The sequence below is a fragment of the Cupressus sempervirens genome, chromosome 4, assembly GCF_028749045.1.
Source record: "Cupressus sempervirens isolate cs-2001-9-10 chromosome 4, ASM2874904v1, whole genome shotgun sequence".
NCBI lineage: Eukaryota > Viridiplantae > Streptophyta > Pinopsida > Cupressales > Cupressaceae > Cupressus > Cupressus sempervirens.
Genome location: NC_143121.1, coordinates 224,816,827 through 224,838,095, shown reverse-complemented (window position 1 = coordinate 224,838,095; position 21,269 = coordinate 224,816,827). Strand labels below are relative to the sequence as shown.

The window sequence follows — 21,269 nt, the reverse complement described above, 5'->3', positions numbered from 1 at the left end:
TCGCTCTTGCTCAAAGTCTCCTACTATGAGGACTCTTCCTCTATAGTCTCAATTTTTGTAGATCCTGTAGTTTGATCTTGAACTTCTTGAGAAGGTTGTTGTACACATTCTACTATTTGTACCTCTTTTGATAGCTCATCAGTAACCCTTGGTTCTTGTTTCTCTTGTAATGATGGTTCCTTTTGAACATGTTCTTCTTCTAAACTTGGAGGTGGAGTTACTAAACCCTTATCTACCATCATGACCTATGGTGGAGATGGAGGAATGAGATGAGGACATTGTGTCTCAAGTGGCATCTACGTCCAATCTTGTTGTTGAATTTCACCTATAGGTGTGTCTCTGATCTTATCTCCAATTAACTCCATACCCAAGGGCATGAAATCAAAATTCAGGATGGAGAGAACCTCTTCACCTTGATCCCTTTGCTCATTCACCCATCATTGCACTTCACCTTCCAAAGAAGAGAGTTCTACCATTTTTTCTTGGCTAGGCAGTGGGGTATTCATGGTACTCTTCCTTCTTTCCAATTTTGTAGCTTTTGCCAGTCGAGTTCTCCTTTGTAGAGGCACCTGTTCCTCCTTCTCATCTAATTTCATTTCCTCCTCATTTGATTCTTCTTCTAGAATGTTCTTAGGCACTAATATTTTATGAACTCTTTGCCTCTTATTCATTCTAACCTTGATCCTCTTTTATTTCTGTAGAACCATAGGATAAGTGAGCTCTTCATGCACTAGAGGAATGGAGGTCTCTGGAATTTCTCCCTCTTCTCATTGACTTGAAAAAATAGGAGGTAATGGAAATTCAACCTGGATATGAGAACCTCCACCATCCTAGGGCTCTTGGGGACTTGATTCCTATTACTGGGAAGGGACCTATTCTTCAACATGCTTCATCTGAAACCTCTTAGGAGAGGCTCTCTTCCTCTTTCCCTTTCTCTCTAAAGGGTGGTAGTATCCCATTGGATGATCAAGCTAGTAGACTATTTTAGGCCTGATAGGAGACTAGAGTGCAAAGATAGGAACTATGACTTTCCTTCGCTTATCCCTTTCTAGGTGAGCATGTGCATGGAAGATCATTGTATCCAAAATTAGATCAATTGGAAAGGGTTTCTTGATCCAACTCTTTATCATTCATATGACATGTCTCACTCAATGATTAATATCATCTCCTTCCTCACTATCAACTTATGCATTCAGAATGGGTCTCTCAGCAACTTTATCTATATTGAATAGAGGATCCAGTAGTTCCTTGGAGTCCTGTAGCCTTATCTCATCAAGGATGGTCAAATGGAGAGCCTTCTCTGCTAGATAAAAAATCATCCTACAATAGTCTCTAATGCAAACATCATAGTCATTTGTGGCGTTCATCCAATGATCTTCAATGGCATCCTCATGATAGAACTCCTTTCCTGCCAGGTTTCCCACTTCACCATCATTATCAAAGAATGGCCAAGGAGAGTTATACTCTTCAAGAGGGTAGTTCTCCCATTCCCACTTGAAAGTTAGGATATCCTACTTTCTCTTCACCTTATATGCTCCTATTACAAAAGGTGAATCCCAACAAGGTCTCTGTTGTCTTTTGATCCTCTCATAAGTTGACTCAATCTACCGGGATATTTCCATTAGGAAAAACTTGTCACTTGGGTACCTTGGGAGTTTCTTTAGATTGATAGATGCACCACCTAACCGAATGTATGTAAATGTCTGAAACTAGATGAAATATGCTCCAAGAGCCATGATCTTTGCCTTAGCTTCCTCAGACAATCTCTTCCCATAGTCCCCTTCTATGAATCAAATGATGGAAAAGATGATGGTGTCATTTACAATCTTGTACTCTTTGTTCTGTGGTGAGAGCTTCTTCTTCACCAACTAAGGATAGACTATATATGGCCATGCATTAGGGTCCTACATACTACCTTTCTTGTATAACCCAAGATAGCTCATTTCCCTCGCTGCTAGTAGGTACACCACATAAGAAGTCATATAGAACTTCTTATTATTCTTTACTATACTCAACTAATCACACAAGTTCTCACTTAACGTGGTTGCCCAATCTAGTGGTATCTTTGCATGCTTGATAGGCTAAATGTAGTTGACCATAAATGGAGTGAGATGGCCTACTATAGGTAAGCCCATGACTTTGCTCAAGAGAATGATCAAGCATCTGATGTCATCCTTTATGTATCCTCATGTCATATCCACTTTACTGATTTTCTTTCCCCAAGGTGGCTTCTCAATGAAGTATAAGGAATGTACAATGTCGATGGCCTCCTAGTGGTAATCTTTATACCATCTCTCAGCTACTTTGTAGGAGAGTCGGATGAACTGATCAGCTCTAGGAAGATGGAAGACTCGCTTGATGTTATTAGGTCATAGATCTAAAACCACTTCCCCGGTAAGGCTCTTGACTACCCTTTCATCAGGAATGAAGTGTCAAGAAAGGGTCATGATCAACTCAATTGACTATACTATCCTTGGATATGATGCTGCATCCACTAATCTGGATCAGATTAATGCGGACCTTAGGGATGACCTTTCTATTGGATTGTTGCAAACTCTTAGGAATTATCCCAAGTCTATGTGTCCAAGGTCCACGTCTTTAATCTTAGTGTAATCTGATTGTGTTACTTGCGCATCATGAGAAAGAAAACATGATCAGTCACTAGATAGTGAAAAACATAAGCAAGAAAAAAAAAGTCCACTTTCGGGACTTATTCATTATATTTGAAAATTATTATTATTATTTATTTATTTTGTTTTGTTTTATATATATATTACTAATTTTTCTTTTTTTTCCATATTTTTTTATTTTTTAATGTTTTATCAAAAAAATTGACGCAACTTTTAAACAAATTTTCTTCTCTCGACTCTTGAACTGTGAATCTGAGAGTCGAAAAAAGGTAGGGGGTCCCCATTCCTAGTGAGGAATGGGGCACGTGTTGTGAATACCACAACAGTAAGATTTCTCTTGTCATCTTCTATCATGGCCTTGTCTTCAATGGCTTTCTTCTTTTGTTCACTCACTTCACAAAGCATTATGGCTTGTGACTCTTGTTCAAGCTTGAGTATTCTAATTTCTTCTGCTTGTGCTCTATTTTTCTCCATCAGCTCTATTATTGTTGCATCAAATTCCTTGGAATCTCCATTGGAAAACACTTGTGTGGTATCAATATCCTCGTATTTTATGTCATTTTTAGCTATGGCTATATCCTTCCTTCTTTTTAAGGACTTTCTCAATTCCTCCCTGACTTCCTCCAGTTTGTGTAGAGCAAGATGCACATCAATCACCCAATTGTCTATGATCTTCCCAAGATTGAAGACTTCCATCTTTGGATCTTTTCTCTAAGTTATTAGGCTTCTCCTTATGAGTAACCAAGCTCTGATACTAATTGTTGGAATATTCAAATGGGAAGAGTACTTCTGAGAGGAGGGGGGGTGAATCAGAAGTACCACACTTTTAACATTTTTCAGACCCTTTAAAACAAATAACTGAAAGAAAACTGCATGCATGTAAACATATTAAATAAACACAAAGTAAACACATGTATGTAAACACATAAAACCAAAATTTGGTAACCCGAAAACCCTCTAGGAATAAGAAGGTAAAATTGGGGTGGGGATGATACCCACATAATCATTGCAGCAATAATTGTTTGATCACTTTTGATGGTTTGCCCTATGAAAGGCCTACCCTGTTAAAGGCTTTACACTATGTCAATAGTGACCTGGTTAAAGGATTTACAAACACTTTACATGAAGTTTCACCCTATCAAAGGATTTAATTAGCTCTTCAAAGGATATACAAAATAGTTGCTAACCTATCATCATAGGATTTCACTATCTAATACAATTAATAGAGAGTATTAGAAACCTTTGACCTAATTTCTTACAATCTTCAATTGCTGATTTTAGGCACTTGATCTACTCATTCTAATGTGATTCTTGCTTGATTTGATATTTTTTTGTAGCCCTTGTTCTGTTCCGATCAACTGGATGTGTAATTGCTACTCAATTCACTAAGTCTATGATGCCCTTGCTATTTACCCTATTTTGCAATTTTTTCTATCTACTTAATAACTTCGTTAACTTCTATTTGGCAACTTAAAATCATGGGATGTAAGCCTTCTTATAAAGACTTCATAGACTTAGGATTAGGTATGGATCTAGGATCCATATTCAATCTTGAATTCCTGCTCATTCCTTGCATTTTTCTCATTGGTTGCATGCCTTCTCCATTTTTCTCATTGGTTGCATACTGATTGCATAGGAAATATAAAAGATTCATTCTTATCCTTTTTATCTGTCTAAATCCTTCTATGTTGGCTCCAAAAATGGTTTACATCTAAGTTTGTGAGGGCACAAATTCATATGTTGATTATCTGTTACTCGACACATACTGGACTACTGGTGCTCAACACATATGCTATCCTGCTTTGCTCGGCACATGTATGACTCTGCTCACTTGATATATGAAGTGTTCTGATTTTCTTGGCATCAACTATGACTTGACACCTATATATCACTCAGCACTTGTATAATGCTCGACACCTGAAGTCATTCAACACCTGTTGGAATTCTGACTCTGCACATACTATAGCTCAGCATGTATAGTGTACTCAGCTTCAATGTAGAAAGTAGTTAAGTGTGTTGATACTTAAATGTCAAAACCATTCTAAGACCAACACTTTGATGGTTTTTTTATGGGTTACCTAGGTCAAGTAGGTGGGGGAGGTCTTTTGAAAGAATCAAAAGGAGAAATGTTGGATACCTACTCTATCAACCTCAACATACAAACTGTCTTTTTGGTAGAGCTATATTATCCCTATATAATGGGGTAATTCTTTTGATGACAGATAGAAATTTTTAAAAGGTGGTCATTGAGGGAAACACTCTTAAAATTATTAATATTTAAAAAAAAAAAGGAAAAGTAAGGTTAAATGAAAATGGTTTGATAAGCATGATTAGACACCTACTAAGAAATTTGCATGACATGTAATTTTTCCACACTTACCAAGAAGATAATCATTTTCTAGATAAGTTTGCAAGTGTGGGAAGATATAAAGATCGATTACAAAATTTAGGAAGAGATCTTGTCTATAGTGGTGGAAGTGTATGAACCAATCTTAAAAGATCACCAAAAATCTTGCATGAATGATAGAGTCATTATTTCCTATTATGGTGTCTATTTCTTATAGGCTTTTGATGGGTTAGATTGGGTTGTGCTTTGATTTGGATTAAGTAGCTTGACTGTGAAGCTAAAATGGTGGTGTTCATCTCTTTTTACCCTAATTTTTATAGAGAAGTCAAAGTATGTGTGTTGTAGGAAGTTGCATAGAAAGAGGAACATTGTGGGTGGAGTGATTCATTTCAAGTTGAGCCCTATGAATGTGAGGAATATTAAAATGATAAGGAGCTATGGGAAACTCTTGAGTAGGGTGGGATTACCAATCATATTATGGAAATAAAGGGTTACTACCAATATTTGTCACAGACAATTATAAAATCATGGGATGTTTATAAGGTGACTATCAATTGTGTTTCTTTTATTTTGACACTAGAGTATGGAAGGTGTGAAGATTCTATAGCATATAAAGATATCCTTCATGGAGGCTCTAGGGAATTTTTTGGACCTAGTGGAGAAAATTGTCTAAACTTGTTTTGGGTTAAATAAAGAAGATATAAAAGGGGTGTGGCAAAGAGCAGTGAAAGTGCTCATTCAATTTTTCACTTGTGAAGGTAGGTATAAATAGTTCCGCTCTCACCTATTTCCAATGCTTAATCATTTTCAAGGGAATGATTTGTTCTATTTTCTATTTTGGATGTACATGTTGCTTTCCCTTTCTATGGAAAAATAAAAAGTGAAAGGTTCTCCCCTAAAACACCAAGGGATTTTGTTTAGCCTTTATCAGTTCCATAGAAATCTGATCCTTTAGAATTCCCCTCACCTTGTGGTTGAGTTAAATAGTTAGTTTTCCTCATCTATTTATTCCTTGATGAAGGAAACTCGGACCCCTATTATTCCAAATACCTCCTCTAGTTTGGCTGTTAGGATTCTCCCCCCTACAAATTTTGAAACAAGAAAGAAAATCTCCTAGAGAATCAAGAAGAAAGTATTAATGTTTTGAAGGACTATAAAAAGGGATCTTCCTTATTAAAGAAAACCTCAATGGACCCCAAAGAAGTCTTCTTAGTATTTTACTCCTATTGACTCTTCATGTCTCAAGAATATTTGTTGGACCTTATTCCTATAAGGGATGATGGCTCCATGGATCTAGAAACCATCACCTTATATTCAATAGAATTAGGCATATGTTACAATAGGTTTAAAGTGGTGGTCAGATGGCTTCTATTCCAAATGCATATTTCTCATTTGAAAGTTAACATATTAGAAGTCATTGTTGAGGCACAATGCAAATATGCCAATTGGAATTTGGGTCATAAGGATAAAGTATAATGAGAAGTGGGCTAGGAGCTAGGTGATAAATTGTATAATTGGAAAAATCTTGAGGAGCATGTGGTGTAAATTTAGAATAGAGTGAACCATTATATGAATAAAAGATCAAAATTGATGTAATAGCATCTTGGGTCTTTGAGCAATCTTGCGTCAACCAAAAATATCATGGTTTCTATTCTAGTTTTTTGTTTGTGGAGTATTTTTTGCTACTATTCATGTCATGTTATACATAGTTAACATGTTAAGGAGGACCTACCATTGATCCTCATCCTAATAGTGCAAGCCTTGGTCATTTATATTTCTTGAGTTGTGAAATATTCTTTGTGGTCTCTATTTTGACAAACTTCCCTCTAGTGAGGCATGTTGATTCTCCCTGCATGGATTCTTATGTCAACATGACATGTTGCAAATTTAGAAGTTGACTCCTAAGACACAAATGGATCCAATTTAAAGTGTTGAATACCTTATGTTTTATTTTGCACCAGTTTTGGTTTACTCTTCCTAGGTTGGACCCATAATATAATTAGATGCTAAACTAGCTGACTTGTGACTTAGCTAGCTATTTACGAAGCTTAGTGAGAGATAGAAAAAGTAAAAAGAGATGTTAGGAGATAATGAGAAGTAGGATAGGATGTAGACTTTGATTCTAACTTTGTAATTTCATTGTATACATGGCTAAAACCCAAATGGCCTCATAGTCAAGCATGTAGACAAACTAGATTTAATTATTACATCAGTATAGCTACCAATTACCAAGTCTTATGTTCAATGTGTTACTTATTAATTACACTCAAGTAAAAGTCTAGAATCTTGAATTCTATACATTGTTTTGTATGTTTCTTCTGTGTGTAACTCTGAGCAGGGTTGTTGGTAAGCTTAAGTTGAGTTAATTTTTCTTAAGTTTTCTCTCTTTCCCCACGTTAGGTAGTATCAAAGAGAGATCTTTCTTGTTGATTGGATTATGAGGAGCTTACAAAGGGTTACGATCTTGTAGGAACTATTGTAAGATGGTTCATGGTAGAGTAAATGTTGATAATGTTATAAAGAATATGTTGAGGTAGATTACAACTAGACTTTAAGCAATGGAGATAACCCAAAGAAGAGGAGAACATCTTGAAGATGTTACTAATGAAGAACATGCAGTTCTAACCTTAATCTGAAATGTGAAGTTGAACAAGATGAAGAAAGGATTCTGAGAATTTTTTCTAGAGAAAATGATAAACCTTCTACTGAAGTTTTTTTCTATGATGGAAAACTTGATACTAATCTAGTATTGAATTGGATCTCTGAAATGGAGAAGTATGTTGAGTATGAAGGCAATCCTAAAAACAAGAAGGTCAAGATATAAGTTAAAAAGTTGAAATGTCATGCATCTCTTTGGTGGGATCATTTGCAAGTTGGTAGAAAAAAGAGAGTTAGGAAAAGATCAAAGCATGGATAAATTTTCTTTGAAATATGAAAAAGAAGTTTCTCCTTGCAGATATGGGGGTTAGTGTACTGAGAAAGATGCAATATCTAGGGCAAAAGGACATTATTGTGAAGGATTATACTGAGGAATTCTACAAACTAGATGTCTAATCTAGACATGTGGATGATGAAGTTAAAAAGGTCTCTAGATACCTAAATTACCTAAGAATATCAATTCAAGATGAGATCAGCTATGTTAAGATTGATAGTATAGAGGAAGTATATCAATTTTCTTTGAAGCATGAAGAAAGATTTACAAAGAAACATGATTAGAGACAAAGAGAAAGAGGTGATAAATTTAAGAGAAGCAAAAGTAGAACTTATGGAGAAAGAAGTAGATATGACACTATAGTGCTAGATAAAGGATGAACCTACTAGTAAAAGAGGTAATTAGTCTAGAGGAAACTATACTAGTTACTCTAGGAATAATAATAATAGAAAAAGAGAAGAAAGATCTTTGTTTAAGGGTACTTGTTACAAATGTGTAGAGGAAAGTCACAAAGCCTTTGAATGTACTAATTATGGAAAGAAAGCCAAAGATAATAGAAAAAATAGTTTGGCTTGTGAAGAAGTTGATGAAACATCTAATGAACCTAAGAAGGGTGAAAATTTGATGGTGAGAAGAGTCTTATGGAATGAAGAAACTTATGAAGAACCTTTGCTGAGAATTTTTTTATTCAAGCCCAAATGTAAGATCATTGAAAAATGTTGCAAGGTACAAATTGATAGCTGAAGTTCTGATAGTTTGGCATATGAAGAGCTAGTTAACAAATTTTCATTGTAAAGGTTGAGACATCCTAAGCCTTATCATGTAGCTCAGATACAAAAGGTGCATACATTGCTTGTAAGTGAACAAGGCCTTGTCAATTTTAAAATTAGGAATTATGATTTGAAATTATCATGATTAAGTCTTGTGTCATATTATTCCAATGGATTATTGTCATATTCTTTTGGGTAGACCTTATTAGTATGATAGAAAAGCTTCGCATGATGGTAGATTGAACTAGTATACTATCTGGGTGAAAGGGAAGAAGCATATATTGTTACCTTTGGTAGACAAATTGAGTGAATATCACTATACTACAATCAGAGTATGTTTAGTTGAGGGTAATAAGTTTGCAAGAGAAATGAAAAAATTGAATGTTTTATATGCTTAAATTCCTAGGAAAACTAACAAACAAGATGAATCAAGACATGTACCTAAGATTGAACTTTTGTTGATACAATTTAATCACATCATTTTTGATAATGTACCGGATGGTTTTCTTCCTATGAGAAGTATAAGGCATTGTATGGATTTGATACCTAGAGCTAGTTTTCCTAATAAAGCACCACATAGGTTAACACCCAATGAGAAGATTGAGCTGAATAGACAAGTGTAGAAATTGCTAGAGAAAGGCTTGATCTGAGAAAGTTTGAGTCCATGTGATGTACCTACAGTATTGGCACCTAAGAAAAATGGGAAATGGAGGATGTGCACTAACTCTAGAGCTATAAATAAGATAATAGTGAAATGCAAATTTCCTTTGTATAGGATGGATGACATAATGAATAGTTTGAGTAGAAATAATATTTTATATAAATTTATTTGAAAACTGGATATAACCATATTAGAATTAGAGAATGAGATAAATGGAAGACTACAAAAGGTTTCTATGAATGGTTAGTTATGCCCTTTGGTTTAACTAATTCACATCATACTTACATGAGGCTAGTGAATGAAGTTTTGAAAAGTTTCCTGGGTAAGTTTATGATTGTATAACTTAATGACATTTTGATATTCAATAGAAGTGAGAAAGAGCACCTTGAACATATTAGACAAGTATTGTAGAGATCAAAAGAGGAAATGTTGTTGATTAACTTCAAGAATTGTGTATTTATGAAAGAGGAGATAGTTTACCTTGGTTTTTTTAATTTCATATGATGGTTTGAAGATGGACCCTGAGAAGGTTAGAATAATTCTTGATTGGCCTACACCTAAAAATATTAGAGCTAAGTAAGATCATTTCATGGATTGGCAAGTTTTTATAGGAAGTTTATCAATAATTTTAGTTCTATTTGTAATGCTATGACTGAGACCATAAGTGGAGATAAAAGAGATTTCAAATGGACACATGTAGTACAAAAGAGTTTTGAAACATTGAAGCATAAGATTTTAGAATTTCCAACCCTTGTTTTGCCTGATTTTAGTAAGGATTTTAAGTTGAATTTCATGCTAGTCAAAGTGCAATTAGAGCCTTTCTGAATCAAGATGGAAGGCTTGCAACTTTCTTTAGTGAGAAGTTGAAATGCAAAGAGAAAATATTCCTTTTATGATTAGGAATTCTATGCTATTGTTTAAGCTTAGAAGAAATGGAGACATTATCTGATGCCTAAGGATTTTGTATTATACACTGACCATGCAGCTTTGCAGTATTTGGGAAGTTAGAATAAGTTTAATCAAAGAAATATGGAGTGGGTTTAGTTCTTGCAGATATTTACCTTTCCATTGAAGCATAAGAGTAGATAATTAAACAAATTTGTTGATCCATTGAGTCAGAGAAGAAGTTTTCTAACACATATGAGAGTTGTGGTAGATGGTTTTGATGACTTGAAGTGTTTATATGAGACTGATTAGGATTTTGCATAACCTTGGAAAGTTTGTAAGGAATAGTTAGTGAGTGATAAGTGGACTGATTATTTAATTCAAGAGGATATTTTATTTAGAGGAACTTACTTATGCATACCTAGAGGATCTATGAGAGAGAATGTAATAAAAGAGAAACATAGTGGTGGACTTTTTGGACATTTTGAGATTGATAAGATTGTTAAACTAGTTTCTGAAATATATTTTTGGCCACAGATTTATAGGGATGTGTAGGGAATGGTTAGAAGTTGCAAAATTTGTGAAGTGGTGAAAGGAACTAGTCATAATGTGGGATTGTATTCACATTTACCTGTATCTAATAGACCTTGGGAAGATGTGAGAATGGATTTTATTCTTGGATTGTCTAAAACTCAAAGACGTGATGATTCTATTTTTGTAGTGGTTCAATTTTTTTTTTAAATGACTCATTTTATACCTTGCAAGAAGATCTTTGATGCATTGCATGTAGCTAAGTTATTTTTCAAGGAAATAGTGAAATTGCATGGTTTTCCTAAGACTATTGTTTCATATAGAGACACTAATTTTACTAGTTATTTCTAGGGTACACTTAGGAAAAAAATGAATATAGAGTTAAAGTTTAGCTCTATATTTCACCCTCAAGATAGATGGACATATTAAAGTAGTGAACAAATTTTTTCTTAACTTACTATGATGTTTAGTTGGAGATATGACTGCTATTGGCATTTAGTTTTGGCATAAGTATATTTTGTATACAATAGTTATATGAATATAAGTATTAAGAGGCAACCATTTGAGATTGATATTGGATTTCATCCTAAAGGAACCATATAGTTGAGAGAATTGCCTACTAAGAAAAGAAGGAGTGTTGAAGCTGAGGATTTTGAAATTTTCACAAGGACTTTACATGAAGAAGTAAAAAAGAGCTAGTCAGAATGTGGGATTGTATTCACATTTACCTATATCTGATAGACCTTGGGAAGATGTGAACATGGATTTTATTCTTGGATTGTCTAAAACTCAAAGAGGTGATGATTTTATTTTTGTAGTGGTTAATTTTCTTTTTGAAATGACTAATTTTATACCTTGCAAGAAAACCTCTAATGCATTACATGTAGCTAAGTTATTTTTCAAGGAAATAGTGAAATTGCATGGTTTTTCTAAGACTATTGTTTCAGATAGAGACACCAATTTTACTAGTTATTTCTAGGGTACACTTAGGAAAAAGATGAATATAGAGTTGAAGTTTAGCTCTAATTTTCACCCTCAAATAGATGGACAAACTAAAGTAGTGGACAAACTTTTTCTTAATTTACTATGATGTTTAGTTGGAGATAAGCCTACTAATTGGCATTTAATCTTGGCACATGTTGAGTTTGTATACAATAATTCTATGAATAGAAGTATTAAGAGGCCACCTAGATTTCATTCTAGGTAATCTGTGTCCCCACTTTATGAGAAGTACCTCATATTGTGTAACTTTATTTTTATACTCTGTGTGTGTGTGTGTGTGTGACAACATGGAAATCCTATTATACTATTTAAAGACAATAATATATTGTGTAATAAATTTAATAATTTATAGAATTTTTTTTTTAATGGGTAATATGATAATTTCATTCAATTTTAATATAAACCTATTCTGAAGTCTATGAATTAATGACATAAAACCTTTTTAAATAAAGTCTATAAAGAAATATAAATTAGGGTCCTCAAGATGTAAAGATGCAGTTCAATTTTTATTTTTATTTCACAAAAGTATTGTTCATAGGACTACTTTGAAGACTTCTCTATTTTTAAGAACTCTTTGGAAGGATCTTCTTTATATTGTGATTATTTGAATATTCAATCAAATTCATTTGTCTTTTAAGACATTCTTTTTCAAGTTATATTGTGATTATTTCAATATTCAATCAAATTCATTTGTCTTTTGACACATCCTTTCTAGAGCAAGAGAGTCATCATTCTTTGTGATCATTGAGTGTCTTTTGAAATGAATTAAAAGTATACATAATAAAAATAATAAAAATAAAAATTCAATATGTAAGCTAAACAAATCTAGTTTTTTTGTACTATACTTCTCCTAAATGTAACTAGAGTTCCTTCCTATTAAAAACATAAGTATAACAAAAACACAAAAAGTATCATTTATAAAAGCAATTTAAGAACAACTTATACAAACCAAAAAATTGCTCATATATAATATAAGGGAAAATTTTCAATTATTAAAGATATCAATTTTTAATTAAAATTTATTATTTTTTAAATTTATGCAACATTCTATAAACAAAAGAACAAAATAGATTAGTTTTGAATGCTCTATATTTCTAAAATTCTATAAATCAAACCCTAAAAGATATTTACCGAATAGGAAATTTAATCGGTCGGCTGAGATTTCCTGAGGTACGGGTAAAACAAGTGGAAGATAATAAAACAGGTTTAAAGTGTTATTTATAGTCATATAGAGGAGCATCCTTTGTGGGCGAAAGAATTCGCACTTGCCTGAAATAGAGAAACAAGCCTAAGCAAGCATTCAGAACAGTAGCTTGTGCACGGAAAATAGCATGAAATCATTTGATTCGTACAGCAGGTGAAATAGTTTCATATATGAAAGATATCAACTTTTAATTAATGTTTAGTGCTTTTCAAATCTATGCAACGTTCTATAAATAAAAGAAAAATAAAAGATACAAAGACTTGAATTTTTTATTAAATTACATTAGTTTTCAATAACATTTTATAAATAAAAGCTTTTAAAAAGTATTTATCAAATAAGATCCTCGAACTTGTGACGGAGCAAATTCAATGGTTCGACTGAGATTTCTTTAGAAGATAATGAAACACGATAAGAGCGATATTTGCACTCATAGAGGGCAAAAGGATTCGCATTCGCTGGAAATAGATAAACAAACCTCTAGCGGCCATTCGATTCATATAGCAGGATAAATATTTGAAGCTCTCTGCAGATTAAACTACTTTGAAGGAAACGACGATAATTAGTCTAACATGATGTAATAGACGAAATTGTCTGCCCCATGAGCTAATCAGAAGAAAACAGCGAAGAATTTTGCCCAAATAAACACTATTAATATTAAACAAGCATAAAGTTCTCTACATGCGAGCAGTGGGAGCATTGAACAAATCCATTGCATAGATATAATGATAAAACGCCACACAAAAGTGTTCCTGGGTGTTACATTGGGAGAGCACCAGACATTATGTCTACAAAACTGAATCCTTCATATCCGGGACAGTTCACAGTCTCCAGAAATCACAAAAACATTACCCATTCAAACAAAAAGCAAAAACATTCGATACAGCCGGAAGACACCATCTTGAACACAAAAAAAGAATAAAAGTGGGGATACAGATTACTCCTCAGACTTGCTTGAGATCAACCCTAAGAACAGAAACGTCATGAAGTGGGTGCACCATCTCGCAGGACAGCTTAAGCACCTTGGACAGGTCCACAGGGTGCTGCTTGTGTTCAACCCAGTAGAAATGGTGTAGCAGTTTGGCCACCCAGAGATGGACAGTGGAAAGACCCAGAGCTTTTCCAGGGCAAACCCGACGACCCGCCCCAAATGGTGCAAGCCTCAGATCGTTCCCCCTCACGTCCACATTCTCACCTCCCTCCGACTCCACTAACCTCTCCGGTTGAAACTGGTCAGGTGAATCCCAAATGAGGGGGTCGTGTGTTATGGACCACATGTTCACCATCGCGGTGGTGCCCGGCAACACGCAGAACTTCCCATGATCGCCCAGATTGGTGTCCCGAGTGGAGAGTCTGGCCCATGAAAGGAGTGGCCCAGGTGGGTGCATTCTCAGCGTCTCCTTCACCACCGCCTGCAGATATGGCAGTTTCCCGATATCCGAGTCCCTCACGCTCTTGCTCTTTCCCACCACGGCGTTAAGTTCTTCCTGGACCTTTCTCTGAGCTCTAGGATTCAATACCATCTCCGCCATTACCCACTCTGTCAGCAGCGCCGTGGTATCAGTCCCTCTAAGTATCATTTCCTGCATGCAATGAATAACAGTGAAAAGAATCATCATTACACTCAAAAGTAAACAGAAAGCACCAAGAAGCAAGATTCAAGATGCGATCTTTTAACATACCCAGAGAACAGAGATCATGTCTTCGTCGTCCAGCTGATCTTCCCCATTGAGAGACAACAGAACATCTACAAAATCAGAGCCGGCGGCGTCATGATGATCCTTATCTTTGAGTCGATGCTCCTCAATGATGTTCCTCACGAAGCCTCTCACCCGTGGGACAAAGGCTTGGCAACGGGAGTGGATGCGGAGGGGATCGAGAAGTCTGAGCCATGGAAGGTGGTCTACCCAGTTAAAGGCCCACAGAAGCTCGAATCCCTCCTCCACCATCCCTCTCAGATTCTTCACTTCCTCGCTCTCACCGCAGATCCGAAAATGCTGCCCATGATGTTGTTCAGGGCCGCCGCTTGCAAATGGCGGCGCAGCCTCACAACGCCACCACAAACATACTCATCGTGAATGTAGTTCAGCATGACGAGGGAATCAGCTTGGCGTCCGGGCTCGTGGGCGGCGATCCTGCGGGGAGTGAAGAGATGGGTGGCAGAAATCCAGCGGAGCATTCTCCAGTATTCACCGTTTGGAGCAAACCCAATCGCTCGCCCGAACATGAGCTGCTGGGCGGATTGCTTAAGTAACCTGTCCGAGAAATTCACAGAGCTGAGCAACTGTCGAGCCACCTCGGGATCAGATGTAATGACGGCAGGAGTGGAACCTAAGCTGAAGGCCATCAGCTCTTTCGCACCATGAATGCGGGCTAGCTGAGCGAGCCTGTGATGGGCAAGACCACGGGTCATATCGATAAGGCTTCCTATGATGGGAAACCCTCTCGGCCCAGGAATGGTGGCGCCGCTCTTCTTTCTGCAGACCCACGTACATCCTCCAGGGTTCAACCATGCAACCACAGCGGCGCAGGCAGCCACCAGCAGAACTATGGTGTAGAGCGGCCACGCAGAGAAGATGCCATTGGTGTTGTGAAGCATGCACCCACGTCCATCCTTGGCCAATATGGGAATGGCATAATAGAGCCACCAACTTCCTCCAGAGCTCTCCATTGCACCAAGGATGAAAATGACATTCAACACAGAGGAGTAGCAAGACCTTGAAAGTGAGATTTTCAAATCGAGTAGAACATGTGGATGCAATGAGACTCATATTCGGGCCATTTTATAGAGTTCCCAACCCTAAGCTCCTCCAACGAGGAGAGAGAAAACTCAGGTGCTCTATTTTCTATAAAGGAGCACAACCGTCCATTTTTCACTTTTGAAATTTCTGCCTTTCGAGCAACCAATAAACAGATTTCCAAGACATGGGAATTAAAGCGGATACCATTTCGAGAATGTCTTAGCCACGCAATTTCGTCTCCTCATTAAAATTTCCATTTAAGGCCGATACGCTGAGATTGATGATGGTTTCAATCCCAAAGAGTTAAAGTACCATACAAAAGATTACGGTTGATTCTAGGTGTTTTGAGGAGTGGGAAAATTCACCAATCGACACAGTTTTTAGGTTACCAACGCACATCGTTATTGCCTCTTCAGTAAATGATAGAAATTCGCAGCAAGATGGGTTGTTCTTGGCTTGGAAAATGGCTGAAGTACTCTTCAAGTTACAAGGATTAGGGTTTAACTAGTTTCAAGTTATGCTTTAAATATGGTTTAAGTAGGAACCGGTTATCTATAACTTTAGCTCATTTAAGCTGGGTTTAAGGTTTTAATTTTATTCCTGCTAAGGTTAACATTCTACAATAAAATTTTGGAATTGGTCTAGGTTTAAGATTGCAAATCAAGTTTATATTTTGATTATAATTCAATTCAAGTGTAGTTTACCATATCATTAAGATTAAATAAGATTTAATTATGATTAATATAAGGATAAAATTATAGTTGGATATAGGGTATGTGTGTATTGAATAAAACTATGTCATGTTTGGTGTTGTCTTACATTATTGAAACTATTACATAAGTATCAATCATTATAATAAATAAAAAATTAATTATCAATCATTTTTGTAAAGTATTAAACCATATAAATCATATATTGTTGCATGGAATATTGTGGTTCACAATAATATAATATATCTATCATTAGTTTGAGTGGTTATTATAGCATCCATTGCACATAAGCAATGCTTAAATATTCTAATGCTACTTTGACTCAAGTGTCCATTATCATGTTTTAGTGTGCTTATTACTACTTGTGGGTAGGCTAAGTACAATATTGTATCATGTTTTGTATTACTCAATGTTAACACATTTATAATATGTATAAATCATTTCTCTCTCTTTTAATTGGATGAATCAATTGAAATATTATATAGAGATTTATATATTTTGAAGAAATTTTATATATCTTAACTCACGCTCCATCCTTATTGACAAAATTATCTGAATGATATGTTTTACCCCTAATTGTCAGCAATGAGGTAAGATTGTAATACATATATTTTATAAAAGTATTGCCTCTAATATACATTATTATTTCTTTTATTTACTATTTTTAGTTATATTTATATTCATGTTATGTTGAACAATTAATGTACTATAATATTAATAATTATCTATTATATTTATTATAATTCTATACATTTTAAATGATCATCCTTTACTAATAACAAATTTATTAAATATTTTCTTTATTTTGTTGATTTCAATTTTTATATTATATTATAAAGTTTCAAAAAAAAAAAATTATAAAATTAAATTGATTCTCACCTGAAAAGTATATTAAATATAAATATAAAAATATATAACAAGTAAAAATTAATATATTTAATATATTAAATAAATATATAATTAAATTAAAACTTAGACTATTTTTAAAGGAAGTACTAAGCCATTAAGGGGTACTTGTTGGAGTAGTATTAAGAAATATTAGCTCTCATGCTGATATACTAAAATTATAAAAATAAAAAATAAAAATAAAATTCAATTTCATACCAATATTTCAAAGAAAGATCAAATAAAATTTGGTTATAGAATCAATGTAGAGGTCTGTTAACTGAAGATTTAAATATTAATAAAGATTTAAAAAGAATAAAGTTAAATTAATTATTTTTAAATAGAAACTTTGAGGAGAAAGAAAATTATCTTTTGCTCATTGGTCTAGGATGTTGAATAAGCTCAATATCATTGATCCCCTTGCTAACTTGAAGAATCTCTCCCAAGGAATATAGTATAGTTGGTCTAATTTGTAGAAAGGGGAGAAGAGGATTTATTCAAGACTAGACAGAATAGACTATGATAGAAATGTGTTTAACTACTCCAAACCTATTGATTGTAATCCTGTCTAGGGTCTACCCTATTCACTATCTGATCATCACACCTATTGTGATTGATATTCTTAAAATTGGTTCCTCCATTCCAAATGTAATAAAATGTATTCATTTTCTCTTAATTCTTCCTTATTGGAAGATCAAGATATACTGGCTTCTTCTAAATTTATACATTGGTATAATGATAAGGTTTGCAAACATGAGAACCCCATTAGGAGATGGCAACAAACTGTCAATTCCTGGTAATTGTTATTCAAGACAATGGGGAAAAAGAAAGATAAGGATGGTAGAGCTTTGGAACTATCCTTGGTGGAGTCTCTCCAAATAGCTAAAGTCTCTCTCCAAGACCACCCATTAGATTGTTGTCTTCTAGATCTTGTCACTAGAAATAAGCATGAATTGAGGAAACACAAGTCTAAAAATATTCAGGGGGCCAGAATTTGGTCCAGGGCTAACTATTTGGAAAAGGGTGATAGGGGATCAAAGTTCTTCTTCAAGGCTCCTAAATTTAAGGAAGCCAAAGAAAAGATTGAGTGTGTATAAGAGGATGGAACTATGTACACAAACACTGAAGATATCCTTGGTGCATTTACCATATTTTATAAAAATTTGTTCTCCACTAAAGATATAGATGTAGATATGGAGGTTGTATGGAACAATGTAAAGGGTATTATCCCTAAGAAGGTGACAAATGTAGACTCAGAAGTACTAATAGCTCCTATCTCTCTCACTGAGGTTAGAAAAATCATTGCCATCGTGTGCAAAGAAAAATCTCTTGGGCCAAATGGGATCATAGCTAAGTTTTCTAAAATGAATCTACAATCGATCAGCCCCAACTTAGTTGAACTTTACTAGTACATGCTAGAGGAGGGCTCATTGGGTTTGACTATCAATTCAAGCCTCATTAAACTTTTATATAAAGGAGGGGATAAAACATTGATAAAAAACTAGAGACCTATCACTCTCTTGAATGTTAAATATAAAATTTGGCTAAGATTTTGGCTACTAGGTTAGTCCTCATTCTTCCCGAGATCATTAGTAAGACTCGGAGAGGGATTTTCAAAGGTAGATATATATTGGAGAGTCTCCTCACTTGCTGGGAAATAATGGATTAGGCCAAACATTCAGGATAAAATATTGGCATGTTGTTGATTGACTATGAGAAAGCCTACGACATGGTGGGATGGGGCTTCATCTTTATGATGCTAGAAGCATTAGGCTTTCTAGTGGCTTTTATTAATATGGTGGGTATCATGTTAAAAAATGAAAATGTAACAATTGAAGTGAATGGGATGAGGTCAGTTTGTTTTGATTTGTCAAGGTCTATAAGGCAAGGATGCTCACTTTCCCTTACACTGTTTGTTATTGTGGTGAAAGCCTTACACTACCTATTAAGGGATGTCTCTATCTCTCCCAAGGTTGAATGACCCATACTTCCAAATGGTAGTGAGATCTCTAACATTCAATTTGCAGATGATACAGTAATTTTATTCCAACTTGAAAAGATTAACATGATGTATTTGATGGTCAAATTGAAGTTATTTTATTTTACCTCAGGTAGTAAGTTATTAGTTTCAAAATCTATTATCCTGGGCTAGGATCCTAGCCCTCCACAATGGTGCCTTAAATATGGTCTTAGCTAGGGAGGCCAAAACTACGTAGTTAGATACCTTTGTATACCCTTCTCCATCAATCCAAATATTCATGACATGTGGATATGGGTTAAAGAAAAAATCAGTGGCAAGCTTCATAAATGGAATTCCTTCTATTTATCTTTGGCAAGTAGGGTGCAGGTTTATCAGAAGATCCTTTCTTCTTTTTTTGTATACTTCTTGTCAGCATGGTTGTTTAATGTCAATCAATTTGGATATCTACAAAAAATTATCATGGAATTTCTTTGGTCAGATGGGAAGGGGAATGGAAAGACACATGTAGTTAGATTAGATTGGTGCACAAAAAGCAAGGAACTGGGGGGGCTTGGGTTGAAAGATCTAAGACTCCAAGGGTTGGTATTAGTTGTGAAATGGATTGCTAAATCTAGTCAGGGAGATGAACCCTAGAAGATTCCAATTAAATATAATTTGGCTAGAGGCTATCCATGTTGTGCTAAGCTCTAGAATAATTTGGACATTTTAGATTTTCTTGCCCTAGAATGTAAAACTTCAGTGGGAGGGTCTAATGTTTTTAAGGCAATCTAGAAAACCTAGCATAAGGTGAGACCACTATTGGGGACCATTCCAAGAATAGAATTGGGCAATATTTGCTGTGGTAACTACTCTATTTGGTGGAATTTGAAAAGTAATTCTAAGCTACTAGCACTGATTCGAGGCTTCTCTACAAAGAAATGGCCCAAAGTTGGTATTAGAGTCTTTAGAGATATTTTGATTAATGTAGGCTTATTGATTGGACTATTCTCAAGGCTAAGTTTCCCTTGTGTGATTCCCAGAAGAAAACATACTCTATGATTGCTAATGCCCTAGATGTTGCTAGGGTGAGAAGAAGTTGTTGTGTGATTGAGTCATGCTCTTTCTAGCTAAGATGGCCAGCATCCCCTTCCTTGCATCTAGTTAAAGCTAGGATTTTTTACTCCTCCCTCTCTAACAATAATGTCATCCTTGATCATCTTAATTCTAGTTAGAAGTTATCCTTGAACCTATTGAACCCCATTTTGACATATATAATTTAATAATAATAAATAAGTATTGTATATAAATTTTATAATACTAAAATGATTAATAATTTATATAAATTGAAAATATAAATTATTATCATAATTTTATTTGTTTAAATTAATTTTTTTGATCTATAAATGGCCAAGGCCTTGATAATTTGTATTAATAAAAAATTTAATTACAATAGTGTACCACCATTCAAATGGGCACTGGTAGGAAAGAATGGGGAAGAAAACCTCCAGTCTAGCTAGGGACCGTGGTCCTTTATTATTACATCATAAATGGGGTGTACCCTAGTCAGATTATCATTATTGTTATTATTACAATAGATAGGTCTTATTACATATGAGTACTTATGATCAAATGATTCATAAGTATAGGTGAAGCCTATAGAAAACCATTCCATCCACTTCTCTTGCATCCTTTCATTGCTAAAAGATACACTCCTCCCTACCTAGCTATCTTGACAATCAAGCAGATTAATATAATTTTGAATAATCTTTAAAATTTAAAGACTAGCTTGAACAAAATAAGTTGTTACTTATACCTTTTTGATAAATATTACACTTACCAATTCATCAGTATGGTTGTAATCCCTTCTAAAATCATTAAAGATTAATCAATAAAATTGTTAGAATTTAATCCCTATTAGAGAATTATATTTATAATAGTAATTGAGAAAGCATTGTCTTGATTCTAACCTAATATTCTAGGTAATAGTAATACTATATAAGTTCTAATATCAATT

The 21,269-nt window shown here is 34.7% G+C and overlaps 1 protein-coding gene and 1 pseudogene across 1 annotated transcript; both read right to left on the bottom strand.

Moving 5' to 3' along the window:
- Nucleotides 1–13,718: 13,718 nt before the first annotated feature.
- On the bottom strand, nt 13,719–14,772 carry LOC149560813 (cytochrome P450 78A4-like). The gene is made up of 2 exons (XM_089823673.1): nt 14,642–14,772; nt 13,719–14,542 (listed from the first exon to the last, which is right to left on the bottom strand). The coding sequence occupies exons 1-2, from the start codon at nt 14,657–14,659 to the stop codon at nt 13,904–13,906; spliced, it is 657 nt and encodes a 218-aa protein (XP_089679799.1). The 5' UTR covers nt 14,660–14,772; the 3' UTR covers nt 13,719–13,903.
- Nucleotides 14,773–14,922: 150 nt separating this feature from the next.
- Nucleotides 14,923–15,630, bottom strand: LOC149560812 (cytochrome P450 78A4 pseudogene; annotated as a pseudogene).
- Nucleotides 15,631–21,269: the final 5,639 nt, after the last annotated feature.